The 10,024-nt window shown below is 35.8% G+C and overlaps 1 protein-coding gene across 1 annotated transcript in view; it reads left to right on the plus strand.

Moving 5' to 3' along the window:
• The window catches only part of pde4dip (phosphodiesterase 4D interacting protein), a 93,258-nt gene extending 83,234 nt beyond the window's left edge, over positions 1 to 10,024 (plus strand). The window contains 13 exon segments of the mRNA XM_052098309.1: positions 838 to 1,104; positions 1,327 to 1,458; positions 1,989 to 2,114; positions 2,482 to 2,671; positions 2,771 to 2,892; positions 3,030 to 3,152; positions 3,674 to 3,766; positions 3,903 to 4,096; positions 5,267 to 5,398; positions 5,515 to 5,653; positions 6,675 to 6,721; positions 6,902 to 6,989; positions 8,302 to 10,024. Coding sequence (XP_051954269.1) covers positions 838 to 1,104; positions 1,327 to 1,458; positions 1,989 to 2,114; positions 2,482 to 2,671; positions 2,771 to 2,892; positions 3,030 to 3,152; positions 3,674 to 3,766; positions 3,903 to 4,096; positions 5,267 to 5,398; positions 5,515 to 5,653; positions 6,675 to 6,721; positions 6,902 to 6,989; positions 8,302 to 8,462 — 1,814 coding nt within the window. The 3' untranslated portion in view covers positions 8,463 to 10,024.

The following is a 10,024-nucleotide window of genomic DNA, read 5'->3' on the forward strand; positions in this document are numbered from 1 at the left end:
GTGAGAAACAGATCAATATTAAGTCCTTTTTTTTTACTATAAATTCTCCTCCCTGCCCATTTGGTGGCAATATGCATAAAGAATTTGAATCAACTAAATACAAAAGAAGAAGAAATACAAAAGAAGAAGAAAGTGAAAGTTAAGATTTATAGTAAAAATATATATAATATTGATCGGTTTCTCACCCACACTTCTCATATTGCTTCTGAAGAAATTACATTTAGGGATTACATTTAGTGTGCTTTATGTGCTTTTGGAGCTTAAAAATGTTGATACCCAGTCACTTGCATTGTAAAGACCAACAGAGCTGAGATATTCTTCTTAAAATCTTTGTTTGTGTTCAGCAGAAAAAAGGTCATACACATCTGGGATGGCATGAGGGTCAGGAAATGTTAAGAGAATTTTCATTTTTGGGTGAACTACTCATAATATGAACAATTATCTTCAATTTCAATGACACCTACTGGCAAAGTTATAGCTTAAGGAAACATTTCAAATTTGTGATAAACTGAGATAAATCAGAATAGTTAAAGTATACAATAAATCTTAAGTCGAAAGAATAAATCTTAGCTCTAAATATTAGACTAAATATTTGGTCAATATGCTAATATTACTAGAATTGATCTATCATTTCATAGATCAGACTTTTATTTTAGACTGAGTGAACAGTCATTATGAAATATATTTGCTTGCATTTGCAACTTCAACCCCTTCTTTGCCGCTCCATTATTCTTTTTTTAACCAGTATTTAGGTTGTTGCTATGTTTCAGTTTATACAGCATACTCTCACTTTTACACTCTTGTCAATTAATATTACGTTTTCTTATCCCTATATAGGCTACCATGGTCCTCAAGTCAAGCCTCTGCCTGGGTTTACACTGAGCTCCCACACTCAGCCAGACCATAGCATCATACACACATCCCATCATGCCTTTGAACAGTCACCTATAAGCAGCCACCAGGCCAGTCCTGCTATGAAATCAGGGGCAAGCTTCCTCGAGAGCAGTGCGATGTGTGATATAATGTATGGCCCAAGACAGTTAAGACCAGGCACGTATGGAGATGTGTCCTCTGGTTCCTCAGGATATCAGTCTGGCCATACAGGTACTGCAATATTTGATACCTCAGCCTAAAGTTCCTTGCTTAAAGATTGTTGTCAATAGACTAATACAATATATGATTTTTGCTTTGGAATGTAGTAAATGCTATTAAAGGCTATTAATTTCTGATAAATCAGCTCTGTCTTTGTAGAGTGTGTAAAAAAAATTAGATATGATATAAGTTTTGTTAAGCCCTTTTCTCCTGCTCTTTTATACTCTGCTGTAGGTGCTGACTTAATGGAGGAGCACCTTAGGGAGATTCGCACTCTCAGACGGCATCTAGAAGACTCTATCCAGACCAACGACCGTCTGAGACAACAGCTGGAGGAGAGACTGGCCTCTTCTGCACGAAATGGAGGTTAGAAACTCACAAAAGGATGTCTTATAAATATCAAATATATCTAGTCAGTGTTTATGGGTAGTTAACTTGAAATACTGTATTTTGGAAAGTTGATATGTTCTGCAGTGTTACATGCTTATTATTATTATTGTCATTATTAATATTATGCTCGCAGTTTTTATGCCCTCATATTTATTAAAAAATGTATGTAATATTTGTGTTTTTAATAATCACGTTACAGTGCAGGACCATTTAAAATCGTGAACATAAAAAGGTGTTTAAAAATTTTGAAAATTTAAAAAATTAAATGGTGACCAGTTAGAGCACCTAAAATCTAAACTTTCACTAATACGTTCATGTACATTTCAACCTAAAAGTTTTGATTAAATAAGAAAGTTTTGTGTTAACTACCCTTAGGCAATAAGCTATAATATTTGTACTTGTATATTGTATATGTTTGCATGTGGGCATCTTTATTATTATTATTATTATTACTATTACCTTTAAAAGTTTACATTTTATCTTTACTTTCTCTTGCAATGCACTAGCTGGTGGAGCACCCACTAACATCTACATCCAGGGGCTTGATTCAGTCAATCAGCTGTCCAATGAGATTCGAGTGCTGAAAGAGGACAATCATGCCCTACAGAATCAACTCCGGCAGGCCAGGACAGGTAAGTTGTGTTCATAAGGAACTTTAGCAGCTGTACTATACACCAGCTTTAATATTTATATGAAAGTTGTAGTTTACCCAAAGATGAGAATTCTTTCATCATTTACTCACACTCATGTCATCCCAGATGTGTATGTCTTTCTCTCTTCTGCTGAACACAATAAAAGATTTTAGAAGAATATCTCAGCTTTGTAGGTCCAAACAATGCAAGTGAATGGTGAACAGAACTTTAAAGCTCCAAAAAGCAAATAAAGGCATCATAAAAGTAATTCATATGACTCCAGTGGTTTACTCAGTGTCTTCTGAAGTGATACAGTCAATTATGGGTGAGAACAGACAAAAAAAAGAAGTTTACTATTTACCTTCAGATGGCAGTAAAGAGTTGGAGCGGCTGAGAGAGGCGGTTCTATATGGGCGTGGCCAGTTGAAGCAGGCAGAGCTAGAGGCGGAAACGTGGGCGGATGAATGCAGAAGACTGCAGGCTCAAATCAGTGAGCAGACTCAGTCAAAACTGCAACTCAAAAAAGAGAATCAAAACAGCCTGGACAACAACACCAGGTACAGTGTGACTGTACAATGTGTTTTTGTGCCCTCTCGTTAACCATGATTATGGCAGACAGTGTTGGACAATGTGTATGATTAATCATCTGTTAACAGGCTACAGCATGAGGTGAATGTTCTCCAGCAGCAGTTAGGTGAGAGTCAGCGACTAGTGCACATTCTGCAGTGTGAACTACAGGTATACCAGAGAGTCTGCGGCACTACTGAGAGCAGCACAGGTAAGAAAGAAACACATCTATCTTAAACCTATCTTTGATGTAGGATAGGTAGCCTAAATTGCTGATTGTATAAACAGAGTATTAAGAAAGATAATCGATTGATGCACTCATATCTTACTCTTTTACTTCTATCTAAGGCTCAGGGCTGAGTTTGACCTTCGACCTGCAGGAGTCTAACATACATTTGTTGGAGCAGCAGTTGAGAGAGAGGTTGGATCAGCGTATGCCCCGCCCCTCAGCCAAGCAACAGCTCTTCCATAGTGAGACAACTTATCATATAATCAATCATAAGTTTTATAACTTTCAAACACACTGTCGCTTTCCACTGTTTTTTCAGTGAAAGAGAAAGCATGACTTAACTGTACCTTTAACTGGTTTACATGAATTGGCCAACATAAGGGGCATAGGAATGATTGTAAAAGTGAGGGGGTATTATAAACCATATCAGCATGGCTCATGAATATTAATTAGGTGATGAACTGTTCCACCAGCTGTGCTGATTTGCTGAAAGGCTGGTAAGTTGGAGCTATCCATTGTAGGACCGTTTACTGTTTGCGTGTTCAATCAGTGCACTGCCAATGCAACCGGTTGGCAGATGTTTCAGCTTCGTAATGAAGCTATTGTTTTAGCAGCGGGCTATTCATTTTCTCTGCACCATTGCCAAGAAAAAAGTTAAATTCTTGAAATACATAAAGTACATATATCCTGCAGTTATAATAGTTGCAACACCCCTGCAAATCTTTGACATCTGCTTTGACCTTGGTCTCTCTGTCTTTTGTAGACCAGTCTTCATCTCCTCCCATTCGAGATACAGGGTTCTCCAGTCCTGCTTCACCAGCTGTGGAACCAGATGACCTGAAGACTTCTGCTTGTGGTAAGACTCATATAAAATGCTGCTATTAAGTGGCCACAATAGTAGAAAAAAAAGAAAAAGTCACAAAATACTGATTATCAATTTGTGTCATGTAAAAACATGCACCTCTAATGTAAACATACAATCTCCTGATTAGACTCATCTAAGCCTGGCTCTGAAGGTCTGAAGTGTGAGGCCCCTGACGGCTCCTTCGCCTCCAGAACTGGACGTCATGTGATTGGCCACATGGATGATTTTAGTGTTCTACAGCAGCAGCTACTAGAAGGGAAAGTGGTAATCCGCAAGATGGAATCAGCACTGCAATCAAGCCCAGAACATGACCTACCACAGGTCAGTATACTGACTGTTATCTGATGTAAGGCGGAACTGTTAAAAAAAAGCCTTTAAACAATGTCTGTTTTAAAAATATTTCCTGTTATTTGAGTTTGGCTACACTTACTTAGATTATTAAATGTCCTTATGCCACAATTTTCTAATGAAATAAATGCATTGGTGACACTTTATAATGGCTTTCATTAATTAGTCTTCAGCAAAAAATACTTATTTTTAACAGAACAATAGTTGATGTACATTCAGATATAGAAAATAGAAATGTTGAAGTTCACACTCTGAATCAACTTGTGATTTCTTAAGCATAATATCATTTTTATTAATGACTTGTAATAAATGTTTTAATGAATAAATAAATGTGTTATTGCTGTATTTTAAGTTAGTGGAATATTCCTGGTTCAATACAAGCTAAGATCAATGAACCACATTTATGGCATGATGCTGATTATCAAAAAAATGCGACTCATCCCTCATTTTCTTTAGAAAAAAGCCAAATTTGAGTTTACAGTGTGGTACTTACAATGGAAGTGAATGGGGCCAATTGTTGGCAGGTTTAACGGCAGAAATGTGAAGCTTGTGATTTTTGAAAGCACTAATATTGATTCTTCTGTTAAAACTTGTGTATTATTTGAGCTGCTAAATTGTTCAAATCATCATTTACCAGGATTACAAGGTTTACAGCATTACTTTGTCATGGCAAAGTTGTCAAATTAAATATAACTTTACACAGAAAACGTTAGTTAGCGATTTTGTAACATAAAAATTACGTTAATGCGCATAAGGTTTGCGTCAACTGGCTTTATAGTTGAAACAGTGAGTATTTTAACATTAACAGACTGGCTCTATTCATTTCCATTGTAAGGGCCTCACTGTAACAAGGTTTTTCCTTTTTTTTTTAAAGAAAAGGTCAGACAAGTCGAAATACATTTTTATGATAATTAACATTATGCCGCAAATGCTGTCGATCGAGGTGAACTTGTATCGAACCTAGAATATTCCTTTAATTCATGTATATATGTTGGAAAAGCTGCATTGAAAAGCTGCATGTGGACATAGTTTGAATCTGAAAATATCTGAAATTGTTATTTCCTCTACTTTCATATTTTGGTACTGGTCATCTTATTAAAAGATTTGAATACTTTTTGTACACTTTTCTCTCTCTCTCTGAAGGGCTATGTGAGAAACTTGCTCGCCAGCACTAAGACATTGAAGCAGATTCTGGAGGAGACTTGCTCTCTCTTAAGAATGTTCTGGAGGGCAGCTCTGCCCAGTAGTGACGCCTCTGCCCAGCAGCTTAAAAAGGTCAGAGGGCACATAGAATGTAAACAAGTCACTTATATTGAGGTTTTGGAACATAAGTTAGTAGCCAATTGGCAGGAAGGGACATGTTTAATTAATGTTTCTATGTGTTTCTATAGGAGCAGTCTCTGAGAAAGGAAGTTGTTTCATTAAGGCGTAAGCTGTCCAAACAAGAGCAGCTTCTCAGGGACACTATGGAGAATCTGAGAGCCTCCAGTCTCACTAAAGACAGCATGGAGCAATTCATCGTTGGTCAGCGTGAGTGATGCCTCCTTCCACTCCCCTTTCATTTCAGCTTTTTTCAATTAATTGCTTAAATGGCCTCATAGAGCTGTCGCTTGTGACAAAGCTTTTTTTGCGGATGGCTATATTGGGTACAACGGGGCTAAATGCTCCTTGGGGTAAAAGGCTTCATTGATTTTATTATATCCCAAAACACTAAATAACAATAAATCTACCACAGCACTTTCCTAAACACCCTTTTCTCAATATACATTGGAAAATGTTCCCCTTACATGAGATCTTTGCGTGTGGTGTCTAAAGATTGATTCTGAGGCAATTTTATCAAATTTTTATAATTTTTTTAAATGTTGCACATTTATTTAGCAAATGAAAATCCCTGAAATTAACACCTTTCTTTTGAGACAAAATATTATTTTCAGTTTTGTTTAAGATCATTAAATCTAAATTTTCTTTAAGTGTAAGGATAGTTTTTGGGGTAAAAAGCCCCCCTGTTGCAGGGGCTAAACGCCCCTAATAAACACATTGTTTTTCTTAAGTGGGGCGAATATATTTGTTATTAAAATGTTCAAAGTGGGCTCACATTGACTCATCCAATCATAATAGAGATTATTTTGTTCATTGAATACTTGAGATGTATTAAAATGCCAAATTTGTTTGAAATTAACAGGAAATGGTTGACTTTTTTCTGAAGTAGTTATTTTGAGTAAGCATCATCTTAATTTATTACTCAAAAAAGTATCTTTTTTGATCTTGCTGTCTCAAAATTATTTGCATTAGTTGACAAATTGTGCCCTATAACTATTATATAACTAGGGGCATTTACCCCAAGGGAGGGAGCCTTTAACCCAAGTGTGTTTTTTTTGATGTTGCTCCATCAATATTCAATAAAAATATATATATTTTTGTTTACCTTGATACATTTTGTGACCATAAAAAAAGCTACATTTCTTTAAGGGGTGTCTTTAGACTCGTTGTATCCTACACAGTAAATAAAGCATAAAAAAACTATATTTAAAGTTCCTTTTTTTATTTTTAGTCTCAAGAACACGAGATGTGCTGAAACAGGCTCGCACAAATCTAGAGGTGAGTCCAATGTAGTATGCATGCTGGTTTTACTCTCCATTCATTTATTGCTTCTTATACAACCTCATGTCAGTTTGTTCCCACAGTCATACATTCAAATATTGTCATATTTTTTTTCACCGTGTTATTCGTGTTATTCCTTCTCTTTCCTTTATCTCTATGTCTTCTGAGTTATTCCAGAAGAATGAACTCAAGATTGCCTCTCTAGGCTGCACCTCTCTCCCTTCATCCTTCTATTCCTTCTCCACTCCTTCCTGATCTGATAGAGGTACCACTCAGACCTGCTTTGTCTGGGCATAAGTGTGTGCCTGTTACCTGAGTGTTAGTGTGGATGCATGTGTTTGTCTAGCAATGTGCGCATGCAGAGCTTGCATTTCCTCGCAGAGCTTGACTGGTCCACATTGCAACCTATTCTGGCCAAAAACCACCCACTTAGATTGGAAGGAGTTGTCTTCCAGGGATGTAACTTACAAGGAAAACAATTCATTTTCTATGACCATTAATTTTCTATGACCTGTCCAGGCATTTGTATTACTGGATACAGATTTTAAAAAATCTGATTCTGACTACCGGTAATTGGCTAATGAATCATGTATCTAATCGAATCTAATGTATCTAATTAATCATTTGTAACCCCTTTCGACTAATTCATTGGAAAAGAATGGACCTAAAAGAATGATTCACTGACAAATCGGACACTACTATTGCTTGCTATCAAGTTTTTCTCTACACAAGAGCAATAGCTAGCTCTATTTCTATTATTCATTCTAGAACTTTCTACCATTTTTGAGATTTTATTCATTTCCATGACTTTTCCAGAACTAGAAAACATATTTTCTAAATGTCCTGATATTTCCAGGTTTTTCATGACCTTGGGACCTAAAGAAAAATGCAATACACAGGTGTGCTCAAGTCACTATCACTTCCAAGTGTCTCAAACTCTTGAATATCTTTCAAACATTCAATGTTTTGAACCTCACAAACTTTTCCCAGGAGACTTAGAGGTAGAGGTAGACCGATATATCTTAAATACAGAGCATGTAATGGAGCCAAGTGTTTGTCCCAGGTGTGTTTTGGTTGAATAATAAACTGGGATTTTATACATTTGGAATCTTGTAGCCTCTATGTCTGTGCCCGTCATATTCTATTAACATTCTATAAACATTTTTATTTATTTTTTTTACTATCATATGATTAATCCTTTCCACTACCTTAGTGATCGGTATTGTCAAAATCCACCATCTAAATAAAACCTTGTCCTCTCTGAATTCTGGAAACTGCAGAGAAGCTAGCCAAATCAGATTGGAACTGAGTATTTTAGCCATTTTTGCATGAAACATACACCAGATGGATTGTGCACAGCCTATACGGTCTGATGCTGTGATTAGTTAAAGCTGACAGTATTGTAATCATGATGTAAAATTATGTCCTCTCTTTGCCCAGCGTGAAAGTAAACAACTTGATTTTCTTGTTTTGTCTCTAATCTAAATAATGGAACACATTGTTATGATCTCAAATGACCAGACACAGTGAAGAATTAGTGATTCTTTATTTAACTCTTCCTGTCATTCTATGCCCAGGTGAGGTCACAGGAGGCTCCAGCAATCATGCCCCCTCTCTTGGTTGGAATAGCATGACTCACGCTCAAGATCAATATAAAATGATGAGGAGTGATAGACAGCGTCTCCTAGAGGTGTCCTGCAAAACAGACTCAAGACTTGGTGCTGCTGTGTCCTCATGAGGTTTCAGATTAATTAACCCTAAAAAGCATAAGGAATATACAGAACTAGTTTAATGTTACACTTTTCTCAGAAAGACGTAATTCTTTGGTGAAGTATACAAGCTAAAGTTAAGAGTGTCCAATTTTGTGTATGTAATGTGTTTGGAAAGCCAAATGATCTCTCAAAGTTATGCATGACTATGGGAAGATTCATGTTATAGACTTTGAATTTTAAATCAAGTCTTTAACCAATGTAGCATTATATGGGTTTCTATTTGGTGATAATGTTTATGTTGAACCAGCAACACTAATAATGTGCAATTATAATACTACTGTGCTACCAGCCAGACCTTTTACACTGTATCGTAACCCAGGGACAAGCTGAAGACCGATGGTGCAATAATACTTAACTGAACCTGCTATTGTAGATTTGAAATGGGAATATCCCAATATCTGTTTGTTTAACCTGTGTTAATGCCAAAGTATGATTCTGTTGCTTTTAATTAGCTAACCTTCAACAGTATTTTGTCCAGTGAAACAAAGTCAAATTTTTTATTTTATTTTCTTTTGTTTTGTTTTAATGTTTTATTACATTTTTCTATTTTTTAGCATTTGCCCATAGTGGAAAGTATTGATGCATTTTTTTTTTTTAAATACCTTTGGTTTTGGTCTAAAACAAATCAGTGTTTTATATTTTATTTGCAGTAACAGCTTACCAATGGACCAGTTTACTTTTGTTCTTGTTTCTTTTGATTTTTTTATTATTTTCTCACAATTCTTTTCATTTTTTGTTTTGTTTTCTATTTGCTTTCCTTTTCTTTGTCATTCTCATTTCTTTTTCTTTTCCTTTTCTTTTCTATTTTTTTCCTTTTCCCTTTTCTTCTTTTTTTCCTTTCACCCTTTTCGTTTCTTTTTATTATTGACATGCAATGAGATAAAAAAAGGATAACAAAACAATCTCACTAATGTGTTGAATTATAATTGTTTTAGACATTGCAGTCAATTTGCTATTTTTGATTTTGAGAGACTGTATGTAGCTCTACTGTTCTAGCTGTATGTGGCTTTGAAAGATTGCAATGTGAAAAGCCTGATGCTCTTGCATGAACCTCAAAACTTGAGGCTTTCACATGTAGTATTTCACAACAGTGCAGAAAGGCCTGGGGTTTCTTATGTACTTGTGAAATGGTCTGGTGCCATGATGTTTTGTTCTGTATATTATTTGTTATTAACGCTTTATGAGAAGCTCATTTACAGCCGTCATTAGGTCAGGCATGCAACAACCAAAAATATGTATGTTGTATTTTGAACTCCTGAGACAAAGGGAACACCAAAAGACACTTGGGGTTGGTCCATTTCAAGTCAATCTCTTGCACTATCTGGCTCTATGACAATCAGATATTTTGGGGATTTTCAGTTGTTTAAGATATACTGTAGGTAGCAATGCAATTAGTTTTAATATTTCCCTTTGTAAAGTGATGTATATTGAAAGGGGTTTGTAAAAGAGGGTAATGCATGTGTATTTCAGAAAAACGTATGTTGAAGAAAATTCTAAACAAAAAGGGAAACTTAATAAAAAAGGGAAT

This window comes from Xyrauchen texanus, chromosome 30, assembly GCF_025860055.1.
Source record: "Xyrauchen texanus isolate HMW12.3.18 chromosome 30, RBS_HiC_50CHRs, whole genome shotgun sequence".
Taxonomy (NCBI): domain Eukaryota; kingdom Metazoa; phylum Chordata; class Actinopteri; order Cypriniformes; family Catostomidae; genus Xyrauchen; species Xyrauchen texanus.